Consider the following 26,362-nt stretch of genomic DNA (forward strand, 5'->3'; position numbering starts at 1 on the left):
CAAAGGAGGAGGCTGCAATGCTTGGTAAGAAATGTATGCATTATCCTGCCCATGTAATTGTAACCCCTCTGTACAGTATGTTCACAAATAAAATTAAATTAAATTAAGAAAAAAAAGAATTTTAAGAATTCTTTACCTAAGCCTATTCAGTTCATTATATACTTTTATTGTTTCTGTACTATAGTGGACCTAGTAATAGTAGTTAAGATCCAAGTCCATTGTTGGAATGCTGGGTCAATAGAAAAGCAGAATTTGAGCCTCATTTCACCCAGCCTCACTTCACCAGGTCACACATCCATTAACTCCTCTCTCCATTGCTTTGTTTAAACACTGCCCATTTGGTTCTCAGATTGTAGCTTGATGATCTGTGAACGTCCAAGAATGTGTCATCAGGATTCCAGGAGCTCCAAAGTTTTATCTATCTATCTATCCACCCATCTATCTACTTACTTTCTTACTTATGGTGCCATTCCTGGGGCTTGAACTCAGCCTGGCGCTGTCCCCGAGCCTTTTTACTCAATGCTAGCACTCTACCACGTGAGCCACAGCTCTACTTTGACTCTACTTTGTTTTTTTGTAGTTATTAGAGATGAGTCTCATGGGCTTTGCTACCATTGATAGCTTTGAACCACAATCCTTAGATCTCAGCCTCCCAGGCACCCAGCTCTATAACCGGATTTAAAAAAGAAGACTTTTTGTCAGTCATGATTCTTGAACTCAGGGCCTGGGCACTGTACCTGAGCTTTACTTCTCATGTCTAGTGCTCTACCACTTTGAGCCCCAGCTCCACTTCAGGTTTTCTGGTAGAAAATTGGAGATAAGAGTCTCATAAACTTTCCTGCCTGGGCTGGTTTCGAACCACTATCTTCAAAACTCAACCTCCAGAGTAGCTAGGATTACAGGCATGAGTTACCAGTGCCCGGCTTATGACTGGGTTTTTTTTAAAAGGCATTATGCTCTAGTTAGTAGACCCATGTCTTTTCCAACAGAGTGTGAGCAGAGTCATGAGCAGGCATATGCTCCTTCTGCTTCCACTCAGCAGCCTGGGCCTTCCCTCAGTCAGCTGACTCAAGAAGATTCCAGAGAGCTTGAAGGAGGTGAACCCACAAGAAGCAAAGTGCCTGGTTCATTAAATAATACTGGTTTTATTTTTAATCCTATTAATCATAGATGTTACTATATTAATGGCTTACCTTAACGTTGTATAAATAATTGACCAAAGGCTGCTGATCTCATTCAACTTGAGTGGTAAATCTTGCTTGTTTTTGTCCACAGGTATAGTTTTCCTAAATTCTGTTTAAGGGTACTAAGACAATAATTAGGAACCATTTAAGGATAAAACTGAAATGTTGCATACTGACTATATTTAATATGCAAGCATATTATTTAGCAGGGTTTTGATGGATTTCAGTTGTTCGTTCTCTCGTTATAGACCACACAATAGAAAGCTGATCATTTCCCGTTGCTTATTTGAGGCAGAAACTTCATTTGAAGCTTGTCAAGCAGGTATATAAGGCAAAGGTGACAAGGTGAACACTGTGATGCAAAACATTGGAAAACAAATTTTGTAAACAGAATTGTAGAGTCGGTTCTGATAAACAGAAGAAAAATATTGTTAAAACCTGTTTCACATACTCTTATTTATAAAAAGGTCAACTACATGAATGATAGCAACATGGTAAGCCCAAGGCAAAGCTTCCTCGAGTAATTCCTCCCTGGGTGGCTGAGCACTCTCTGTTGCAGTCCATTGAAGCACTCTTAAGTTGTTTCCTACACAGTCTATACCTCTGGAGAGCCAGTGGTCTTCTGAACTTTTAGACACTACCGGTGTTCATTCATGCCTAATGTCTGATGTTTTACTAGCTAACCAAAAGTCTTTGTGTATTTTCATTATATGTGATAATGTTGTTGGTCTTTCTTAAAAATTAGAATAAATCTACTTTAACTATTTAAAAATAAAAGTTATAAGCTGGGTGCGAATGGCTCTTGCCTGTAATTCTAGCTACTCAGGAGGCTAAGATCAGAGTATTGCAGTTCAAAGATAGCCTAGGCAGGAAAGTTCGTGAGACTTTCCATGGTGCAAAAGACTGGTAGTTAGTCCCTGATTAACTACCATAAAACCTGAAGTAGAGCTGTGACCCGAAGTGGTAGAACAATAGCCTTGAGCAGAAAAGCTCAGGGACAGTTTGGAGGCCTTGAATTCAAGCCCTGTGGACCAAAAAATAAATTAAAGGCTTAGTGTATGACAACACACATTATCTTGGGAAATAAAGTTATAAAGTTTCTCTCTCTTTTTTGCTTTGTTACAGCTGATGCGATTAATAATGCCGCAGGTTTTGGTTTCAGAGGCTATGACAGAAATGGAGTGGCTCGTTGGGATCTAGTTTCCAATTTGAGAATTCAGCAAATAGAGGTTCGTGAATCACTAACAAGTTAGTTGCCAGTGATCATTTATGATGTGCTGTCCCAAGAGTGGTGTGGAAAGATTTTTAATTACAATAATATCATTCTGTCTCTTAATCAATACGTCCTCATCATGGACCATGTGCCTCAGCCACCAAGGATTCAGTGAGGGCTGTGCTTCAGGGCTGTGTGTGTGTGAGAGTGTGTGTGTGTGTGTGTTTTACACAGTAAAGTATTACTACTAATATTTAAAGCTTCTATTGCTGGCCAAACAAAAAGGTTTCTTTGTTTTTCAGATGTCAACAAGTTTTAAGATGTTTCTTGATAATTGGAATATCCAGACAGCACTTTGGCTCAAAAGGTATGTTCCACAGGAACACTCTTTACTTGGCATTTCGTGTATAAGGTTGACCTTCACTGAGTTCAGATTTTGTTACGTTTACAGTGTGTTGAGTGACATGGTAGCTTTGGTGTTATCCAGTAAGAACATTAGTGTCCACCAAAGGAAGTGTGCTACACTTTATCAGAACAGTTGGTGCTATGTGAAGAGTATCCCCAACCCACTGCCCTCTGCCTGCCTTTTGCTTGGCCTTATAGGGGATCCCCACTGTCCTTTGTGGCCTCTACTCTCATCCACTGGAGATTTACGTGGGGAAAAATAAAAGCCTGTACACAGTCACTCTGCATATGGCCCTGGATTTCTGGAAGCATTCCAGTTTTGGGCTTTCTGAGGTAGGCACAGGATACACAGGACACAAGATGAAAAGGCTCAGTTCGACACAGCAGTCACAGAAAATGGTGAAAATATTGTTGGAAAGTCAAGTTTGTGGTGAGACACATGGCTGTTCTCTATAGTGAGGATTATGAGCAAGAATAGGAACAGTGAGTACAAGACAAGCTTCTCAGAAGTAGCTGGAACTTGAGCCAGGACTTTGTTAGGAGACAGAAGGCAGGAAGGGAGGGTGCAGATACCCTTGGTGTGATCCATCTTGAATTTACTCCACAGATCCTGCCCCTGTACAGACAGTGCTCAGAGCAGACTGCTTTGTGGTGTCCTTTGTAAAATGACAACTGAGTATCTTTATTCGTTGAGATGTTCCAGATCGCCCTCTCATCACTTCATGATCCTAGCCAGTCTTCCAAAGGCTTTCCCTTTGAAAATTGTTTTCACCTGAATTTTGCACTGTGTTATAGGACTATTAGACTAAGGACTCCCATTGCCAAAAACAGTCATGCTATTAGCTCAGAGTTCTTCGGGCATTGAAAGTGGTTATATATACACCAGTAAGAATTAAATTTATGCTTCTAAATTTGACACAAAATAACTACAATTTCCCTGAGGTTGCAGACCAAGTTAGTGTTCAAGATAAACGGTGTTGCTTTCCTGGCTACCCTAATCCCGCCAGGTAATGCAAGGATTGTTGCTGGGTTTGTGAACTCAGACCTGCTCACTGCTCTTGGCTCTCTGTGTGTTTCGTTTCTAGGGTGTGTTATGAACGTGCATCCTTCAGTCCAACCATCCAGACATTCATTCTGTCTGCCATTTGGCATGGGGTATACCCAGGATATTACCTCACCTTTCTAACAGGGGTATTAATGACATTAGCAGCGCGAGCTGTAAGTATCAAGAATTTACTTTTATAATTCAGTAAGTCTTTTGTATAAGGAGGACAGTATCTCCTTGGCTGTGGTCAGCCCTGATCTGCCCACTCAAAAGATAGATATATAACTGTGTGCTTACCACATTCCAGGCTCCATGCCTATGTGTCTGAGGAGATGTGTCTTCCTTCCTGTGCCTAGCACATAGTAGGCACTCTCAAAATGTTACTTATCTTTACTGAACGTTCTGAAGAGATAAAGCAGTTAAATAAAGGTGAGCAGAGTGGTAGATTTATTTTAAACAATTTCTTAGAAGGTATGTAAAGTGTGAGTATCACAATCTTAGCAGATGGGATGGACCGTGCTTGGAGAGGTGTCATGTTAGAAACATGGCACTGTTCTTTTTTTTTTTTTTTCGGTCGTGGGGCTTGAACTCTGGGCCTGGGCGCTGTCCCTCAGCTCTTCAGCTCAAGGCGAGCGCTCTACCACTTGAGCTACAGCGCCACTTCCGTTTTTTTCTGGTGGTTTATTGGAGATAGGAGTCTCACGGTCTCTCCTGCCTGGGCTGGCTTTGAACCGCGATCCTCAGATCTCAGCCTCCTGAATAGCTAGGATTACAGGCGTGAGCCACCAGCGCCCGGCCTGGCACTGTTTTTTAGAATAGTTGCTTGATTGGAAATTGGGCAGTGTGTTGGAAAACAACTGAAAGAGCTTGGTAATACGGGAGAGGAAGGAGAAGAATAATTTAGCATAAGGAAAGTCAGAGGAAAGTGACATGAGTGTTTGAAAGTTTTTTAGGTTTTCTTTGCCAGTCCTTGGCTTGAACTCTGGGCCTGCACACTGTCCCTGAGCTTCTTTGGCTCAGGGTTAGTGCTCTACTACTTGAGCCACAGCGCCATTTCTGAGTAGTTTATTAGAGATATGAGTCTCATGGACTTTCCTGCCTGGGCTAGCTTCGAACTGCAGTCCTCAGGTCTCAGCCTCCTGAGTAGCTTAGGATTACAGGTGTGAGCCACTCCTGTCCAGCTTGTTTGAAAGTATTTAAGCAAGGTTTTTGTAGTATTTTTAGCTAAGATGCTTTCATTTAACAAACCAACAGATGTTTACCAGTGTTTGACTGTATTCAATTTAAGGTAATTGGGGAATATATAAAGGAAATACCAAGAAGTATTAACTTGATGCTAATTATTCATAAAACTGAGATACGGAGGATTGTGGTTCAAGGCCACCCTGGACAAAAAAGTTTGCTAGACTTTCTCTCTAAAGTAACCAGCAAAAAGTAGGGCTGGAAGCATGGCCTGTATTATAGAGTGCCAGCCTAGTAAGTGCAAGGCCCTGAGTTTAAAAAAAAAAAAAAGTATTAACTAAGGGCTATACTTTTCAGTAGTTCATAGTCTACTTAGGGGTATAAGTATGTGCACATGCATATATGTTTATGTGTATTCTCTGTGTGTATGTGCATACCCACACATGCCTCACAGATTCATGATAAGACTCCATGATAGACTTAGGATAAAGACAAGTCTTTCTTGCCTAGGTTCAGCAGAGGTATCCTCATTATGAAAGTGTTTAGATCTGAGCTTTGAAAAGTGGAAATTTTTGCAGTGCTGAGTAAATTAGGAAGAACAAGACATGAATGACGAGAGAAAAGCTCGCTGAGCACATGGTCCATCTGGGGAATGACAAGTAAATCTAAATGGAGCGGAGAACGCATGTGTGCATGGGGAGTGAGCAGCACTGTGCATGAAATGGGGAAAAGAAGGAGGGACAAAGGTAATAAATAATAAAAAGAACTTGAACACCAAGCTGGTAACAAGCTAAATCCCCTTTGGAAGTCAGGCAAGGTCTGCTTGGTGTGGGGGGAAGAGGGGTATATTTTGGTGCTGAGGATTGTAGGTTTGTACCAAGGGCCTTGCAATTACTAGACAAACTTTCTACCACTGAGCTACATAAATAGCCAGGTAAGATTTATAAATGTGGCATGGAATGCTGAAAACCTTTCTGGAGGAAATGGATTTATCTTTGATCAGAATGGACAGGAGTAAGGGGCCTAGAAAAGAATTGTGGAAGAATTCACATGTGCCAGGATTTGGTTCTGGCCACTAAGAGTGATGGTCTCTAGATGGAAAACCATTGTATAAATGAACCCACCTCAGAGAAATAAATTCATGCAGCCTTACATGGCACATTACACAAGAAAAATTAGGATGCAGGAAAAACTGGGAGAGAGTGAAGGAGGAGTGCCATTGTCTAAAAAGAAATACACTAGCCAGGCACTGGTGACTCACATCTGTAATCCTGGCTACTCAGGAGGCAGAGCTCGGAGGGTCACAGTTCAAAGCCAGCCTGCGCAGGAAAGTCCATAAGACACTTACCTGCCATTAATCACAGAAAAAAACTGAAAGTAGAGCTGTGGCTAAAGTGGTAGAGTGAGTCAGCGAAGTGTGCATGCAGCCCAAGGCATCTAAGGGCATCACAGCCCTGTTACTGCTGAATCTCGGGTGGCTGAACGCCACTTGTCTACACAGACCCTCAAAACAAAGACAGCCTGAATGCTATAATCCAAACAAGATGAAAAATTCCCATCCAAACTCATCCACCCAGCGAAACTATCAAAACACATCAGACAAAAATCACTAGATCAATTCAGTAATCACAGGAAAAGGAAAAAACAAAGTACAGGAAATCAGGAAAATGGCAGGAAGCATGACACATCTCTTTAGAATAACCCTAAATACTAATGGACTCAATTCTCCAATCAAATAACAGATTGGATAAAAAATAAGATCCTTCCATTGTTTGCATTCTGTTTTAGGTTATTGTTGAATTGATTAAAGCTTCCACAAATTATATGTCTTAATATATTACCTGTATGTCACATTTATTGAATAAATAAAAGATATTAATCTCTGATACAGATATTTGCACAAAATAACATACCTTTAGGTATCCAGAACATCATAAAGGCCACCAAGCTAACTTAAAATAGAAACAGCCTTATTGCAAAGAAAAAGAAGAGAACCCAAGGACAGCCTTGGAGCCTAGAGTTCAAGCCCCAGGACCAGCAAAAACTAAATAAGTGTATTCTTTACCTGACTTATGCAACTATAACTCCTTTATAATAACAATAAAAAGTTAACTTTAAAAAAGGAGGAATGCAGTGGAAAACAAAACCATGTTTAGTTAAAGCTGCACATTCCAAAACTGAAATATTATGACAACTTCAAAAGCTTTTCTAAAAAAAATATAAAATTATGGATATTAGAAAACAGCTTCTTTTGTCTGGGGTTATAGCTCATTGGTAGAGCGCTGATCTATTATGAATGAAGGACTGGGATCAAGTCTAACACAAAAAACAGGAAAGAAAACTTCTGTATATAGACCTTTTGGTCTGTCACAGATGTAGAAGTTGAGCTGGAGGTGAGGATGTCTGCTCCATAGTGGTAGAGAGCGTCAAATAAATAAATAAACAAGAGTGTGTGTGTGTGTGTGTGTGTGTGTGTGTGTGTGTGTTATAATTTACCAGGTAACACATTGTCACACTGCTCTTTTGGGAAACTTCTCATTTTAATACAATTTTAAATAACAGAAAAATGTCAAAGAGCCTGTTTCCATATACCACATCTTGCCCCCACACAGCCTTTTCTTCCCTGCCACACCTGTGTTGGTTTTGTGGGAACCAGCTTTCTTCTTTTATCGTTATATTACATTTACATAATTCAAGTAATGAGTACATTTTCTTTTGGACAGTGTCACCCCTAGCCTTGTTCTTTCCCAGTTTTCCCTCCCAACCCCTCCTGCAAGTTGTATAGTTCATTTTCAGCATAGTGTCTAGTGAGTACTGCTGCATTTGTTCACCCTTCTTCCTTCCATTTCATTTTTGTTTTTGTTTTGTTTTGTTTTTGGCCAGTCCTGGGGCTTGAACTCAGCCTGGGCACAGTCTCTGTTGCTCAAGACTAGCATTCTACCACTTGACCCAAAGCACCATTTCTGGATTTTTCTGTGTATGTGGTGCTGAGGAATCAAACCCAGGGCTTCATGTATGCTAGACAAGCACTCCACCACCTAGCTCTATCCCTCCATTTCTCTGCCCCTCTTACCCTCCCAAAGACAGGTGAATGAGCAAGACAAAAAGAAAAGAAAACAAAAACTACAACAAAGGAAAGAGAAACCTTTTGTTTCCATTTTCTGGAGTTCATTTTGATCAGTATTATTTTATGTGGTCACAGAGGCATACAGGGAACCAGCTTCCTGCAGCAGATGCAGTTAGAGTCCCACCAGAGGTGAGAGTGTTGTAGTCAACACCCTGAGACCAGGATCATTTAATAAATAATGTTAACTTAAAGATGTTACAGATGTTTTTTTATTTCTTTGTTTCAGATGAGAAATAACTGTAGACATTATTTCATCGAACCACCCCAACTTAAATTATTTTATGATGTCATAACATGGGTAGTAACACAAATAGCAATAAGTTACACAGTTGTGCCATTTGTCCTTCTTTCTATAAAACCATCGTTTATGTTTTACAGGTAAGTGTTACTCTTTCTTAAAAGGTGTCAGGTGGAGTAGCTATTTTTAAAAGGAAGTTCTTCTATTGGATGGTACTCGTAGCATAGCCTTGTGGATTACCAGTTCCTATTTCCTCCTCAGCTAAGCAGTCACGAGTTTCTTCATGGGTTGACTCATCCCACTCAGCCCAGAGTGGGACTTGCCCTGGCAGAGGTTACTGGGTGAGTGGCCACACTGGAGAAGAAGACATGTAATTGTTAATTACCTCAAGTAAGGATTGAAGAAAAGTTCTCATGGTTCTAACCCCTGTCTAGTAAGGGACTTTGAATTTCATCTGTCTCTGTCTTGTCTGTCTGTCTGTCTGTCTAGCTATCTAGCTATCTCCTTTCCCTATTCCACCAAATTCCCACCCCCCAAATTTGGTACCTTAGAGATAAAAAGTTGTCTGTTTGTAAGTTTTTTTTGGGGGGGGGTCCGGTCGTGGGGCCTGAACTCTGGGCCTGGCCGCTGTCCCTCAGCTCTTCAGCCCAAGGCTAGCTCTCTACCACTTGAGCCATAGCACCACTTCCAGCTTTTTTTTCCTGCTTATGTGGTGCTGAGGAATCGAACCCAGGGCCTCTCATGCATGCAAGGCAAGCGCTCTACCACTGAGCCACCTTCCCAGCCCCTGTTCGTGAGTTCTTTGTTAGCATAAGATGTAAGAGTGACTTAGCAAAGTATATAGTAAAAAATTGTGGACACAAATACGAGAATAATCATACAAGAACACATGACACCACTGGTGAAATTCTCATTTTAACAAAATTACTTGCTTTAAAAAGCATTTGGGCAGGTCACTGGTGGCTCATGCCTATTTGAGAATTGACATTGGAGTAAGCCTAGGTAGATGAATCTTCAAGATTCTTTTTCTCCAACTAACAGCAAAACAAGCAGGAGCATAAGGGCCTGAGTTCACACACACACAAACACACACACACATGAGCTGTTCAGATTTTTTTTTTAATCTAGATACCTCTTTTAGAAGCACTTGAACTTCCAACTATTGGAGCTATTTGGGTCATATTTGGTTTGTTCTTAACTTGGGGGATGATGTTTCTAAAATGATTTCTAATGATGTGTTCCTTACTTGTGGAAGTCACCATCAAACAGCGTTGCTTCTGCACCCCTGGCCTTGTCATTTCAGACTGCTGCGGACCTCAGGGGAGGCAGTAGGTCCCCTCTGCTGCTGTTCCCTGGGCTGATTCAGCCCTTGATCAGGGCACTTGGGGAGATGATTTGCAGTTTGTCCTTGTGCTTTAATAAGCACTTTTTTGGGTATGTCTGGTTTAGCTTTATGACCATTACAAAACAGTGATTTAGTTTGATACCTATAAGCAGTGTGGTTTCTATAATGTTTTATAATTTTTTTCAGCGTACACTGTAGAGTTCATCTCCTGAGGGGAAAACTAGAATAATAAACACATCCTAAGAGAGTAATGGTAGTGTGATTACAATTTAATAAACTGTTCTTCTTTTTCAGCTCCTGGTGTTACTGTCTTCACATTTGTGGCATCTTAGTATTATTGTTGTTGCCGGTGAAAAAAACTCACAGAGGAGAGAATACACATGAAAAAGCTCAGCTCTCACGATCCAAAAAATTTGATGAAAGAGAAAATTCTTTGGGACAAAACAGTTTTTCCACTGCAAACAACATTTGTAATCAAGACCAAGATATAGCCTCTAGACATACGTCACTCAAGCAGTGACGGGAGGACGCCCTGGTGACTGTTTTCCAGATGTGGACAGAAACCAATCTTAGCACCTTTCCAGGGGGTTTGTATTTGTTTGAAAAGAGGTTACCTGAGGGAAAAGGGACTGTGATCGATAAGGAGGTTCCTATGTACCAGATTGGATATGGAATGAAATAACCCCACCCATGCCATGTCCCTGTGGGTCACGCCTTATATAAAAATATTCCCATATTTCAATGGGGCACTCCAACCTCAGCATATGTCCTTAAGGTCATATGTGTGCCCTGTTGCTGAATGTACGTTGCGTATCCCAAGGCACTGAAGAGGTGGAAAATAATTGTGTCAATCTGGATGATTGAAAGATTCACTTTTCAAAATGAATGTCTTGCCTTAAACCTTCTATTTCCTGAAATAATTGTTTCTACATGGTATTTTCAAGTGTAATATTGTGAGAAGACTATCTCAATTTTGATATTGTATGCTATAATGGAATTTAGGAGGAATTTTAAACAGATATTTAAGATAGTGGCTACTTTAAAATGCAATAAACATCTCAGTATTTGAAGGGTTTTCTTAAAGTATCTCAAGTGACTATAATACGGAACAGTAATGGATGCCAAATTATAGGCAGCTTGTTCTGCTGGACGGCTTAATTACCTGTGTCAGAGAGCCCTTCCAAGAGGAGTTCCTTCAGCATAATTAAAGGTTGGCAGTATAATATTTTAAGCTGATTTCCTTAAAAATAAGTAAGGGAGATGAGGCCAGAAGGTGCTAGTGAAGAAAACATCGTGTGGCTGGAACTAGAGGCAAAGGTGTTCCCTCCTGTGTCCCAATTCTGTATGAGACATAAAAGTTAAATAACTGATAACTACATGGGACTTGTAGATGAAATTTATTGGGCATAAATTACGTAGAATTAGAGGAGATGATGAGAGTAACAGTGATAGATGACTTGAAGGTTGAAAGGAATCTCTAGTAATTAAGGTTACTATCTGCCTAATCAATTTCTTGTCCTTACACTTTAATTTCCTATTTGGGGAAGTCTTAAGGAAATGAAAATTTAGTCACTGAGTCTAAATGATGTTTGTTTGCTTTTTTAGAATAAGATAGTTTCCAAACTCTAACTCTCACATTAAAATTTTTTCTGTTAACACTTGTTAAATGAGTTTTAGAGTCTATAAAAGGAAAATGGGCTATTTCACCATGAATAACTTGCCTTGAGTTGTTAGGTGTCTGCGTTAACTCCAGGAGGAGTGTTGTGCGGGCAGGTGCGGCTGCAGGCACTGACCTCAGCCACACGGACCAGGTCATGCTCTGTGGGAGGGGCGGGGAGGGGAGGGGCCTGTACCTTCACTGTTGTTTAACCAATCTTTTGTGGAATTTGTTTTCTTTCTGCCTTAACTTTTCAAATGAAATGAAAAGTGTCTATGCTGAGTCTCTCTCTCATTGATGAGTAATATGTTTGCAGGCAAAGTTAAGGAGGAAACAACAATGTGATTTAAACTGTCTCAACTAAAGAAGGCAAAATCACTATGCTTCGGGTGTTCTGAAGTCTTGTCTGCAAAAATGACAGTACATTGTTTCAGGACTTTGAGAAATAGCCTCACCTATTTTCATTCTTTGCAGACAGAAACTGTTCCCATCAGAAGAGGTAACCCCTTTCCATCTCTCCCAGGAAAAAATAAATAGCTGAACTCTAGATTTTCTTAGTGTTGTTACCATGCACTAGAGTTCAGGTAGCTATACAATCTAAGAGGATAGAAAAGAGTGCTTGTAGAACAGAGAGGCCCCAAAATGTGTCCTCAGTTTACTGAATGCTGCAGGGAATCTGATCACTATTAAAGAAAGAGAACAAACCCAGTGTTGAAAGGACAGCCTCAGGCATAAGTGAAACCCAGCAAGCTCAATAAAAGCCTTTGGGTATTTTATTGGTTTAGTTTATCCAGCCACTTGCAAAAATAATCACCATTCATTTTATTGCCTGAATATATTTTATTTCTCAGCCTAAGTCACTATTGGCCTCCTTCTTGCCCAGTGAATATGCAGTTGAGACCCATCCACAGAGCAAGACACATTGGGTGCATCTTCTAGCTACTTAGAAGATGATACATCACTTACTCTCATCCCCCCTGAATCTACTCATTGCTTTTATGAAACCGTTTTTGTATAGCTGTTTTCTGGTTTGGAGAAGTAATCTCAAATACAAAATTCAAAAGGAAAGCTCAAGAAATAACTTTAATTGTCCACACAATTTTTCTCAAGAAAGAGTTTCTTTTTTGTGTTGATCCTGGGGCTTGAACTCAGCTGTTTACTTTTGGGTGTTTTTTTTTTTTTTACTCATAGCTGACACGTCACTTGAGCCACACCTCCAATTCCTGCCTTTTGCAGATAGTTCAGAGGATTTTTCTGCCCCAGCTGGCTTCAAACCTCAATCCTCAGATTTCAGCCTCCTGAGTTGCCAGGATTACTGATGTGAGCCACCAGTACCCAACGTAAGATGTTATGTTTTAGAAAATGAATATATCTTGCAGTGTGGCAAATACTACTGTATTTCTTAACAGTAGAAGAATTTAAAAATGAGTATGTCTCTCCTGTTAAGTATAAAAGGATTCATACAATATGTGCTTGCTTTTTATTAAACAACCAGAATAAGATTCAGTGTGTATATCTGTCATATTTTTCCATTTTTCATGTACTGTCAAGTCACTACAGACATGATCAATCAACATCATGTACATTTTTGTTTATATTGCTCAGGGAAAGATGAACAAATGTAACTTTTCCCTCATTTTCATTTTCTTAAAACAATAATAGTTACTTTAATGTGATATGCCCCAGGGTCATCACTTTGCAAATAGCTAGTGACTGGATTTTCTTTTTGAAGTAAACATGATGTTGGAACTCAGGGTGATTGGGGATTCTTGTTTAAAGTAAACATGATGTTGGAACTCGGGGTGATTGGGGGTCCTTTAGGTTTTTAAATGTCCAGAGGAAGAGTTGGAGGTGTGGCCAATGAGCAACAGCCAATGAACGAAAGCCCTAGATACCGAGTTTGAGTCCCGGTCTTGGACAAAAGTTAATAAGTACCCAGAGTAACAGGGGAGATTTATTTGGTTTCAAAAATATCTAACTACTATGGCTATTATCAGCCACACCACGTCATTAAAAATGTTTTTGTTACGAAATTACCTTGTGCGTGACACTCATACAAGATTTCCACACGGACCATTTTTCAGGAAATATTGCAGTAAAAAGGAGTTTCTGAAAGAAGGCAGTGATTCCCTGTAAGCAGCAGTTGAGGGAGAGGGATATTGGATCTTCCCCTGGCCCAGCCCCGGGTGGGGAAGAGTGAGGTCTGCAGGAGTCAAGGGTCAGACTGCAGAGAGGAGTCACAGTCCAGTAATTCTAGTTTTATTAAGGTAGCTCATGTTATAAAAGGGTTGTCATAGCAACAAGAGAAAAGCCTCTTAATCCATTAACCCAGAAACTGTGGGAACAGATCATTTCTGCTTAATATAGCCCTTAAAATGGCTCTTTCATAGTGAAATAGTCCCTACTGGAAAACAAGCAAACAAAAAACATTTCCCTCTGCTTTCTCTGCTTTTTTGGTTTCTGCTTGTATGTTGAACTGAAGAAGATATATATGCTATTAAATATTTTATATAATTTACTGACTTTACTAGAAGGGTTTGCAACTACATAACATCTCAAATGTTATTTCATTCAAAAAATTAGTTATACTATTTTAAACTGCAGACAAAAATTACTTTAAAATTTTGCCAGCAAAATAATTGTGTACAAGTTCTACTTTTATTTCAGGATTAGATTAAAACTTTTAGGACAAGAATCTTTTCTATTTAAATTCATACCTTGTAAATATTTAATTTGTATATTCGTGAAGAAATCTGGACATGTGTACTTACTCTTGTTTCCTTATCAGTCTTTCATAATTATTAATTGATTTTAGGATTTCTACAGTATAATTGACAGAAAAAATTACTTGAGAGAAGAATTGTTTTAAAATAATGTCTATTCAGTGTCCAAAGTTTTAGACATAAACCAGTAGTGTTCGAGGGTTTTATTCAGGCATCAATAGCCTCTCCTGGCTGAAACTGAATACACCCAATTTAACATAGGTGCAGCGTTCTGGCTAACACTGTGAATATAACCTCAGTTGCTCATGAGGACTTAATACACCCAACCCAGAAGCATCTAGTGGACAGCTGATGATTTATACACAACTCGGATGCTAAATATCTGCTTTCCACTGCCCTTGTAAAAGTGGGTTTATAATGTTCAAGAAAATATGTACATTTACAATGAAATCCACACTGACATTTGAGTTTGATGAGCCAAAATGTAGAGGGCTTTATGGTGTTCTGCAAAACCACATGTAGCCCAATATAGTTGTAATAGTAACTCTTTGGAGAAGAAAGCTTAAAATGAAATCTTCCATGTGGATATTTTGTAGGAATGAATGCTCTCGTAATCAGAGATAAAGCTACTCTTTGAGGCTCTTGCTGCACAGAGGAAGCAGCCAGTGAGATTTTAACTGGCAGGCTGCTTAATAATGTTTTGTATGTTTTAAAATAATATTTATTTTAATAGATTTTTAGCATAATGCAAACCCCAGTAAAGAACTGATGACAAGCTTCATAAGTCTTTGTTAGGAAAACTGTGAAACAGAACCTAAATACACATTTTTATGCCAACTAATATGTCTTGCCTGTAAAACTGATTATAATTCTTCATTTAATACAACTTTTATAAAGCAGAAAAAAGACCCAACCCTAAACTAGCCTATATATTCTATAAATAGTAGGTAAAGAACCATGTAAAACCATTGTCTGAAGTGATATGTAGTCATCTCTACCCAGTGATACATAGTCATCTCTAGCCATATTTTGTTACATTTTGCTACTGTGAAAAAAAGGAAAGACAGTGAAAAACAAAACTTTACCAGATGACCAATTTTTTAATACTATGTTTGAAATGGAAACATGGCTGCTGTTTACTGGACTCTTAAATCAGTATTTCCTACCCAGTCTAGTTTGTGCTAACCTCTTGGAGAGATTGATTTGTTAATATTGTTCTGTTCTTTCTTGGGAAAGGACATGTGTGGACAGTTCTCAGCCTTTAAGCATCTTTGGTTTTGTCTACACGGTTTGCCAATGAAGTACATTTGCTGCTGACTTTTTATCACATGCACACACAGACTCGGATGTTGAACACAACTATGTTCCATGCAGTCTTGTTCATCTTCTGTCCCCTTTGTCACTGCTGCCCCAGATCAGGGGCCTGACATAAGGTAGCAAGAATGAAGTAAGTGAAACTGGCTGAGGTGAACAGTTCTCTGGCAGTAGATGAAATGTGCGATTCCATTCCTGCCTTCCATTCAAAGCGGTTTTCTGACTTCTGCCCAGTAGTAGTCGAACCTTTGTGTCCCAGACGTAGGGGGGAGGCCCAACTCCAGCAGCCAGAACTTAATAGTATTTACACTTGCCTTCCCAGGTTGAAAATATCATGTGGTATTCTATGCTTTTTGTTTTTATTCCAAAATATATTTTTAAAGAGGTGTTATTTTTCAACAGATTCACAGGTCAGTTCTTGTGGTGTGGTCACTTGAAACCACAACTGTGTCATTTAAGCTGTGATGTGATAAAGTCATAACCACTTGTTTCTGATCTGTGTCCTCAGCTCACTGGTGGCTTATTGCTGGGTTTTAAAGGTGTTTTTAACTACATGTGGGTTTTTTTTCTAACTTGTGTGTCTTTAAAATTGATTAAACGGTAGTTTAAAAAACCATGTGTGTATGTTTGCTATTTTCAGAGAATTCCATCAGAATGCCAGCCCCCTCATGAGAATGGTAGTCTTCAGTTTGGTGACAGTATTGTTAAGGGTCACTGACTCCTCAGCTGCTTAAACACTGTTTTGGGAGGCAATGAAGAAGAAAGGACCGACTCCTGGTCCATACGCTTGACCTGTTTCCATCTCTCATGTCTGGATCTGGTTTTGCTTTTGAGAAGTAGTACCAGGAGCCCCATTTAGTAAGAGATTTCTCTATCATGATAACTTAGGGGAACTTGAGCGTTCTTGGGGACTTCTTGACTGTTAACGAACTGTGGAAGAAGTACCTTATGTTCATTGCTATTGTGCAGAGGCACTGGGCTAAACAAAGAAATAAGTCCAGTCACTTTCCATATGGAAGACCTTAGATTTAATTACACCTTTTTGAGATTCTGGGCCATGCTGAAAAGTAGTGGGAACCAAAAGCAATTTGTGTAGCATTCCTACTCTTGTGCTGGGTAATAAGAGAATTAAACATCTTGCCTTTGAGGCAGATATTTAGTAATTGCTGGGCCATAGACACCGTCAGAACTTTGTTAGATCCCTAGGGAAGTGCAAATGAAATGGAGAGGTGAGGAGGAGGGGCATGGGAAGGTCTGGGGTGGTTCCTTCGGGCCTTGCCTCCTGGCCTCTTGTAGAATCTTACTGGGATGAGAAAGGGAGTTGGAGAAAGAAAAGCTCTGCCAAGAATTCTATAACAAAATAAAAATAACAGTAAAAAAATATATTCAAGTATATAGAACAGGAATGAGGCTGGGCAGGTGGCTCAGTGGTAGAGTGCTTGCCTTGCATGCGTGAGGCCCTGGGTTCCATTCCTCAGCACCATAGAAGCAGAAAAGCTGGGAGTGGCGCTGTGGCTCAAGTGGTAGAGCACTCGCCTTGAGCTGAAGAGCTGAGGGACAGCGCTCAGGCCCAGAGTTCAGATCCCACAACAGACCAAAAAAAAAACACAGAAATAACAGGAATTATGCATATTTAATCTATAGTTCTGCCAACAATATGCTTACTATTTGACAATTTTTCTCCCAATTTGGAAAAAGGAGTGATTGTAAAATTTATCATTTTTGGCACTATGATGTGTCTGCTAAAGAGAACCTATGCTTGTTGATACAGATGGATTCCCAATTCACACAAAGCAACAAAGTTTTGTGGAATTTGGTAAATTTAGAAGAATCTTCAACATAATATGAAAAAATACTAACATCCAAAGTCCTGTAGGCAATATTGGTGACCTGTCTAAACTCATTAGGAATTACTTACCAGTTTTGTGTGCTTATTAGTTAATTGTCCCCTCCCTTCCTCTACATTAGGCTTGATATAAGCAGGAAAATACATTCAAGTAAATACAACAATCATCCATCATCCTACTACTGACAACCAGTGTTAATATTTTTGGTATATTTCTCAATTGGTGGATAAAGATAAATATATATAGTACTAAATTCTGGAACTTCATTTTGAGTTTAACATACTTCATTACTGTTTCACTTATGTTTATGTGTATGGACAACAGCAAGAAGAAAAAAGAATGGATGGCAGCCTTATCCAGATGAAAGAATATGTGTTTAGTGGACCTAGTCCAATACAACACAGGAAATAAGTTATCCTGTCTTGTTTGTGGTCTTGGAGGCAATGAGGATTGATAACTATGCATCTCTTACTTTTCACTGGAGCAATGTTTTTACCTAAAGGTATTTTCTGGAGGACTATGAGCACACCAGCACTTAATTGAAATCCTATTAACTCTTACCCAGAAAGTAGATCATAGAGCAATTCAGGACACACTCAATATGAGGAACAGCTGTATGATGATCATCTGATGTTCTGAGTCAGTTTACTCATGGAACTGACTAGCACGGAAGAAGCAGGGCACTTGATTCCTGCAGTCACATGTGCCTGGCAGTGGGTTCTATCGGCAGTTTGTGGTGATCTCTGGTGGGATCTGTGTCTTCCTGTTAAAACACTTGCGTAGTGTCCTCTTGAACCTACATTGAAGTCCAACGTCATCCGATGGCCCTCTCATCTCCTTGTCTCATTGCTCCTGCTCTGGCTACCTGACACTTACTGACCACAGAGAACATGTCTCCACCTCTGGGACTTTGTCCTCATGGTTTCTTGTGCTTCACCACTCTTCCTCCCAACAATGGTCTTTTCCCTCACTTCCCCTTGGCTCCTGCTTCTGCACACCTCAACTCTTTATATGCTGTGCCTCATAGCACTCCTGACACCTGCCACTCTACTGCTGATGTTATTCATTGCCCATCTCTCTTATTAGAATAAAGACGTGGCCAGGATTTTATCTGTACATCCAGTGCTGCTGTACATCCAATACTCAGAATTGTACTCAACACTTTATAAGCATTCCATAAATATTTGCTGAATGGTGAGCACAGTCACTTGAGGTGTTTGGAATATAACAGGACTCATTAACTTGGATGAGTAGAATGAGTGACCAAGCTGATCTCACAACCGAGATCTTCCTCTTCCAGTATAGTATTAAATATCCTATAGTTCTCCCATTGTTTACTTAGGAACAGTTTCTCTCCTAGTAAGTCTACAGGGGCATTCTGTTTTGGAGACTACCAAATCTTTATCTAAACCCTTATTATACAACTATTAAGCTGCTTTTTTTTTTTGTCGGTCGTGGGACTTGAACTCTGGGCCGGGGCGCTGTCCCTCAGCTCTTCAGCTCAAGGCAAGCGCTCTACCACTTGAGCTACAGTGCCACTTCCGGTTTTCTGGTGGTTTTATTGGAGATAGGAGTCTCATGGTCTCTTCCTGCCCGGGCTGGCTTTGAACCGTGATCCTCAGATCTCAGCCTCCTGAGTAGCTAGGATTACAGGCGTGAGCCACCAGCGCCCGGCTTTAAGCTGCTTTTTTAAATGAACCATTCCTCACAATCCTGCTTAAATAAAAATGCCGCTGCTGGCCAATGTTGTAAGGAAGGACCAGTTAGAAACATTTTTTTATGGCCTGTAACAGAATTTTACTCTCTACCATTGAGCCAGACCTTCAGCCCCAGTTCACATCTTACCTTGACCAATAAGTGTTCTAAGCTTCCTCTAGCTATAATTAATTTTTTCATTTGCAAAGCATGTATCAGTGTAGAATGCAGAGGGGTACAGAGGAAATCCAGGGAAGAGAGGAAAAAGGTGGTTAAAATGTCTGCTGTGAGTAAACATATGCAGAAGAGGGAGGGAATGTCAGAGAACTTTATCAAGTAGTATCAAGAACTATAAGGTATACACAAAGAGTGAATGATAAACCCCAAGATTAAATAGTGACAATTCAAAAAGGCTAAGGAGGAGAATCTTAGATATATTCTAGAAAATATTGTGACTAGATAAAGACTATACCATGATACATAGGCTCGAAGATGCCCAAATGCATAAGTCAAGGTAAAGTCAATATAGAATCACTTACTGGGAAATTTGGAAATAGAGAAAATACTGCCTAAGAAGCAAATGGAAAAGCAGCTCTTTAGGCTAAACATTAGTTTTACCAAAAGTTTCAGGCAAAATTATAAAATGAAATCAGAAACATAAAAAAAGGAATCTGCTGGGTACTGGTGGCTCATATCTGTAATCCTAGCTATTCAGGAGGCTGAGATCTCAGGATCCCGGTTCAAAGCCAGCCTGGGCAGGAAAGTCTGTGAGACTTCAATAAACCACCAGAAGTGGCACTGTGGCTCAAGTGGTAGAGCACTCAGTTTGAGCTGAAGAGAATAGGGACAGTGCCTAAGCCCAGAGTTCATGCCCCATGACCGACCAAAAAATTAAAAAAAAGGATCTATGGGCTGGGAAGGTGGCTCAGTGGTAGACTGCTTGTCTTGCATGCATGAGGCCCTGGGTTCGATTCCTCAGCACCACATAAGCAGAAAAAGCCAGAAGTGGTGCTGTGGCTCAAGTGGTAGAGTACTAGTTAAGCTGAAGAGCTGAGGGATAGTGCACAGGCCCAGAGTTCAGGCCCCACAACCAACAAAAAAAAGGAATCCAGTCAGGCCTGTGTCTCATGCCTGTAATCCTAGATATTCAGAGACAGATCTGAGGATTGCAGTTGGAATCCAGCCTGGGTAGGAAAGGCTGTGAGACTCATCTCCAGTTAATCACAGAAAAAGCCAGAAGTGGTGCTGTAGCTCAAGTAGTAGAATGCTTAAGAACTTAGGGGCAGCACTTAGGCCCTGGGTTCAAGGCCCAGGACAAAGAAAGAAAGAGAGGGGGGGGTGAGAGTGAGAGGAAGGGAGGGATAGGGCAAGGAAAGGAAAGAAAGAGGGGCGGAGGGAAAGATAAATGGAATTTAGTGCTGCTGAGTAACGTGCTGACCTCATTCCTTTTAGGAGAAGATCTCACTGTGTAGTGCAGACTGGCTTGAACTTGGGGTCCCGTTCCCTTCTGCTTTTAGGAGGCATATGCCACAATACCCAGCTCACGCTGAAAAAGCAATGAACCTTTACCAAGGAAAAACTGTTGGGTCAATTAAGATACGATAAAATGAAACTAAATCTTAGATGAAAATATGGGGCTGGTGGAATTTCAGAACATACCAAGTGGTATATAGGACTTACACATGTTTATGGTATAAACTAATAAAAAAAAAACCCTCAGATAATTGAAGGTGTTAAAACCAATGAGTGGACCTAATGCATTATTAGATGTTAAAAATCCCTGAATGGACCAAATGCAGTATTAGCTCTCTCTCTCTTTCTCTCTCTCTGTGTATGTGTGTTAAAGGGAGGAGGGAAAGTTCACTTGTCAATACATTTTGGCTTCAGAGATTAATAGAGGTTCAAAGTGCCCACTTAGCTTGAATGAGATACTAAGATTCTGGAAATGGGCAGGGGTCATAGGTCTTAAGAAGCAAAGGGACTGGACCTAATGACTTAATTCTGTCCTAAAAATTAAAAATAGGGTATATATAAAAAATGTTGCCGGGTGCCAGTGGCTCATGCCTGTAATCCTAGCTACTCAGGAGGCTGAGATCTGAGGATCACAGTTCAAAGTGTGTGAGACTGTATATCCAATGAACCACCAGAAAACTAGAAGTGGCACTGTGGCTCAAGTGGTAGAACACTGGCCTTAAGCTGAAGAGTTCAGGGACAGTGCCCAGGCACAGAGTTCAAGCCCCATGACTGACCCCCCAAAAACAAAAAGACGTTGATAAAAAAAAACCTTTAAAGTAGCTGGGTATTGATTTCCAGTAGTTTCTGACCAGGCAATGTCCATTCTCTTCCTCTTAGTCCACATCATTTCCCTGACCCCTGCTTGATCTCTCTGCTTTCTCTAGGGTCACTCATTGTTCAACTCCCAACTGGTCCCCAGAAGACTGTTCACTCTTCTAAGCTCTCAACTCTGTCTCCTAGCCCACCTTGTTCTGATAACATCTCTCTAGAATATCATTATCTACTTCCCCAACTGGATTGGACTGTGAAGCACTGGACGCTGCACCTTCAGTTTCTGCTACGAAGAATTTGGTGATGAGAAGAGCTTTCAGAGTCTGAAACAGCTGTGCCCACACATTGAGCTGGCGCTGTGAACAAGTGCCTTGCTGGTTGTGGATTTCATCTGCACTGAATCAGAATTCTCTCCAATTCTAAGTCCTCCTGACCAGGAACAAGGGGTTTACATTGTTCCCTCCTCCCTTGCATCCTGTCTGTTCTTCACTCTGTCCCCTGGTGCATAACTGTTTATTTTTGGCACCATCCTCATGTTAAGGAACCTGCCTTCTATGTATTTTTATGTAGGAGTATGTAATGCCACAGGGCATCATGTTGCCCCTCTCCTCTCCAGCAATGAGTATCTCAAGTAATGAGTTTGCCTAATAGATGTGTGTTTCACATCCCTAAGAAGTCAGAGAATTCCATGCGGTGAGATTGAAGGGGAGCTTTCCCTTCAAATTTTTGTGTACTTTCCAAAATATAATGAACACATTCTTTTTATGATCCAAGTAGAACAAATTTGTTTTTGTTTTGCCAGTCCTGGGGTTTGAACTCAGGGCCTGGGCACTGAGCCTCTTGTACTAAGGCTAGCGCTCTACCATTTGAGCCACAAGCACCACTTCTGGCTTTTTCTGTGTATGTGACCCTGAGGAATCAAACCCAGGGCTTCGTGCATGCTAGGCAAGCGCTCTACTGCTGAGCCACCTTCCCAGCCCCAAGAAGCATAATTTTTTAAGCAATGTGTGTGAAACTTCTTGGGACAACTATGGAAAAGTGGGCAGGTAGTCAATGAAATATAAGCCATGTGAAGCGAGTTGGAGTGTCGAGATCATCATCCCAGTGTGCTGATGCTGTGGAAAAAGATGAGACTGAATTGCAGTGCTGAGGGGAGAGTAGTGAGGAATGCAGAGAACATTCCCATTTTCCCGGCCTACAGAAAAGCACACCGCCAGGGCTGGAAAGGCAGCTCAGTGGTAGAGTGCTTGCCTTGCATGCATGAGGCCCTGGGTTCAATTCCTCAGTACCACATAAGCAGAAAAAGCCAGAAGTAGCACTGTGGCTCAAGTGGTAGAGTGCTAGCCTTAGAGCTGAAGAGCTGAGGAACAGTGCCCAGGCCCCGAGTTCAGGCCCCACGACCGACCAAAAAAAGAAAAAGAAAAAAGAAAAAAAACACACTGCAAGTAGAGAACCTGGGCTTATTTGAGCTGTGCCATTACAGCAAAACCTTTATGCTGCATTTGCTAGAGAGGCAAGCCGTGTAAACCACAGGGATACCCAAGAACATGGAAAGGCACGATTTGGAAACAAAACTGGTGAGAACTCATTTTAGTTACCCTTTGCCGCAAAGGCAGAAAGTGTTAGAGGCCACGAGAGTGCAAGCAGCCCGCAGCACTTGGATCAGTCACAAAACATTTGTTCTCAAAGCAGATATGTGCTGGGCACCAGCAGTTCACACCTGTAATCCTAGCTGCTGTGGAGGCTGAGATCTGAGGCTCATGGTTCAAAGCCAGCTTAAGCAGGAAAGTCCATGAGACTCTTATTCCAATTAACCACAAAAAAAAGCTGGAAGTGTATCTGTGGCTCAAGAGGTAGAGCACCAGCCTTCAGTGAAAAAGGATAGAGCCCAGGCCCCGAATTCAAATCCCAGTACTTCCCTCCACACATACACAAAAAGAACCCCAAACGGGGCTGGGAAGGTGGCTCAGTGGTAGAGCACTTGCCTTGCATGCATGAGGCCGTGGGTTTGACTCCTCAGCACCATAGAAGCAGAAAAAAAAAAAGCTGGAAGTGGCACTGTGGCTCAAATGGTAGAGCGCTAGCCCTGAGAGCTGAAGAGCTGAGGGACAGCGCCCAGGCCCAGAGTTCAGGCCCCACGACCAACCCCCCCCCCAAAAAAAAAGATTCTGTTGCATTTTTCTGCCAAGGCTGGCTTCAAATGTTGATCCTCAGATCTCAGCCTCTTGAGTATTTAAGATAATGGGTGTGAGCCACCAGCACCCAGCTCCTTCCTTCCTTTCATTCCTTGGGTTTTTGTTGTTGTTGTTGCCAGACCTAGGGCTTGAACTCAGGGCCTAGGCACTGTCCCTGAGCTGCTTCTTGCTCAAGGCGAGCAGTCTACCACTTGAGCCACAGTGCAACTTCTGGTTTTCTGGTAGTCAATTTGAGATAAGAGTCTCACAGATTTTCCTGCCTGGGCTGGCTTTGAAGCACCATCTGCAGATCTCAGCCTCCTGAATAGTTAGGATGACAGGTGTGAGCCTTTGGTGCCTGGCTTCTCAGCCTCTTGAGTAGCTAGGATTACAGCTATGTTCTACCACATGTAGCCCAGTAACTTTAAAAAAATTCAATTTCAAAGCTATTACTTAAGTTAAACATTTCATGTATACACTAAAAATATGCACACTGTTTGTGTGTGTCACCTATGTTTGTGTATGTCACCTCCAACTCCAGATGTCATGACAGAATTGAAATTGATTTCAGGCGGCTGGGAAGGTGGTTCAGTGGTAAAGCGCCTTGCACTCATGAGGCCCTGGGTTCGATTCCTCAGCACCACATAAGCAGAAAAAAAAAAGCCGGGAGTGACGCTGTGGCTCAAGTGGTAGAGCGCTAGCCTTGAGCTGAAAAGCTGAGGGACAGTGCCCAGGCCCAGAGTTCAGGCCCCACAGCCGGACCCAAAAAATAAAAAAAGAACCCCAAACAACAACAAAACTCCCTGAACTACAACAAATAACTAGAAGTGTCTTAGTATAACAATTATTTGAGGCAGGAGAATGTAGTGTGGAAGAATTGTACAGCAACTCCAAATTCCCCATATCCCCTTGCTGCTCACCCCTCTCATAATTTTCATCATTTCTTTCTAGTCAGTTTTAGATTACAAAATGTTACCCAATCTTTTTTTTTTTTTTTAAATCGGTCATGGGGCTTGAAATCTGGGCCTGGGCACTGTCCCTGAGCTCTTCAGCTCAAGGCAAGCCCTCTACCACTTAAGCCACAGTGCCACTTCCGTTTTTCTGGTAGTGTATTGGAGATAAGAATTTCACAGCCTTTCCTGCCTGGGCTAGCTTTGAATTGGGATCCTCAGATCTCAGTAGTTAGGATTACAGGTATGAGCCACTGGTGCCCAGCTGCCTAGTCATTTTTAAGTCATTAAAGTTTCTCATTTTAGTACTGAAATGCTGGTCTCAATGATGTAAAAATAATGTAATAATAAAAACATGAGCTGAGAGTGTGTTGCTTCTGTGGTTTAGATCTGCCTTGGAGCAGGAGCTGGTTGACAAAAATATTCCCTCCCTCTCCTCACCCATCCCACCTTGCATCCCGGTGTCTGATGCCCCAGCCATCTGACATTAAAATGTGGACTAAAATGAGGCTTGATTCTAATCCCTTCTGCTCAGATTGGTATCAGGGCTTCTTTGAGAAATATTACTAAAAGCCAATTGGGGCTTCGGTATGGCTTACGTGGTAGAGCAGCTGCCTAGCAAGCTTAAGATTTTGAATTTAAATTCCAGTACTGCCCAAAACAACACGCATGCACACGTGTGTGCACACACATGCACACAAGACAAAAACTTCACATGGAGATCTGTATTTGGTGGCAGAAGGAACAGGAGGTCCAAGCAGCCTGGGACCATGGCTGAGGCTGAGCTGGGCTTGGCCAAATTCTTCATAGAGAAATTCTCCCCAAATGGTTCCACAGGACCTGGAGGACATGAGTCACTCCTCGGGGGCAGAACATGGCCTGGGCATGAGCCTGCACATACCTAAAGCCAGTGTCCAGGCTTGTAGAGAGAGGAGTGGTTTCACCAACAAAGCGGTAAGCAGTTACAGTGACTGGGGGTAGGGGCTCTGGCTCCTGTGGGAGGTGGGGGTGGGATGGTCAGGGGCCTTAGAGGCCAGCCCTCAAGCCCACACGAACATGGCTGCTATGGCTGTCTTTTCTTTTTCAATGACCAACCACATACACAGTCCACATGGCCCCCGTGTCTCAAACCTGCTGGGAAACCTGGCCAGATGGTTTAGATGTTTGCTGTGTTTCAAATAATTCAGATAGCTTGAGAGGTTTGGGCGCAGCTCCCCGTTCCAGGGCCACAGCTCCACTTCCTGTGTTGCTATCACCTTTGTAAAAGGACACCTGTCCCTTCTGGGTCCTCAAAAATGCAATCTTCTGAGTAGTTGTTCCGGACTTGAAACCGCTGATTTGGACAGTCTAAAAATGGACTTTCATTAGATCAGCTGGGAGCTGTTGTGAAATCCCCTTCCCCAGACCTTATCCTCAACCAGCTGCAGTTTTGATGTCTACAACAGTCCTTGGCCACAGCAGAAGCGCATCAGCCAACTCGGGAGAAAAACCACGGAGGAGTGTGCTCCGTGGATGTGACTTGGAGGGACAAAGCGGGCCCTCGTGCCTGTGTCAGGAAGCCCCCCCGGCCGGCTGAGCCCCCCAGGCCTGTGTCGGGAAGCCCCCCCCCGGCCGGCTGACCCCCCAGGCCTGTGTCAGGAACGAACCCCCTCCCCGCCCCCCGCCGGCTGAGGTCCCGCAGAGGACCAGTCACACTGGTGATTGTCCAGAGCTCTGCCACTGTCACCGAGTGTAAGGGGTGCAGTCTGGCGGGTGGAAGCGGGGAACCACAGCCACAAAGCCCACGCCGGGGGCTTTTCCAGGAGGGGCCGGTCACCCACGGTGTCCAGCTCCGAGGCGGTGCCAGTTCTTCCGCGTATAATTGTGGTTTATTTCTCTGAATAAGCTTAACTGCAGTGGAAGGTTGGGTCACACGGTAACTATAAAGGGTGACCCAGACGCCGAAGTAAGATTGCCGGGAGCACTCGCGAAAATACA

The 26,362-nt window shown here is 41.9% G+C and overlaps 1 protein-coding gene across 1 annotated transcript in view; it reads left to right on the forward strand.

Annotated features, from left to right (window-relative positions):
* The window catches only part of Mboat2 (membrane bound O-acyltransferase domain containing 2), a 79,530-nt gene extending 68,169 nt beyond the window's left edge, over positions 1-11,361 (forward strand). The window contains exons 10-14 of the mRNA XM_013013566.1: positions 2,310-2,413; positions 2,700-2,764; positions 3,888-4,020; positions 8,383-8,534; positions 10,034-11,361. Of these exons, the coding sequence (XP_012869020.1) occupies positions 2,310-2,413; positions 2,700-2,764; positions 3,888-4,020; positions 8,383-8,534; positions 10,034-10,259 (680 nt within the window). The 3' untranslated portion in view covers positions 10,260-11,361. The remainder of the gene's footprint in view (positions 1-2,309; positions 2,414-2,699; positions 2,765-3,887; positions 4,021-8,382; positions 8,535-10,033) is intronic.
* The last annotated feature ends 15,001 nt before the right edge of the window (positions 11,362-26,362 follow it).

The sequence above is a fragment of the Dipodomys ordii genome, unplaced genomic scaffold, assembly GCF_000151885.1.
Source record: "Dipodomys ordii isolate 6190 unplaced genomic scaffold, Dord_2.0 Scaffold20, whole genome shotgun sequence".
NCBI classification, from domain to species: Eukaryota; Metazoa; Chordata; class Mammalia; order Rodentia; family Heteromyidae; genus Dipodomys; species Dipodomys ordii.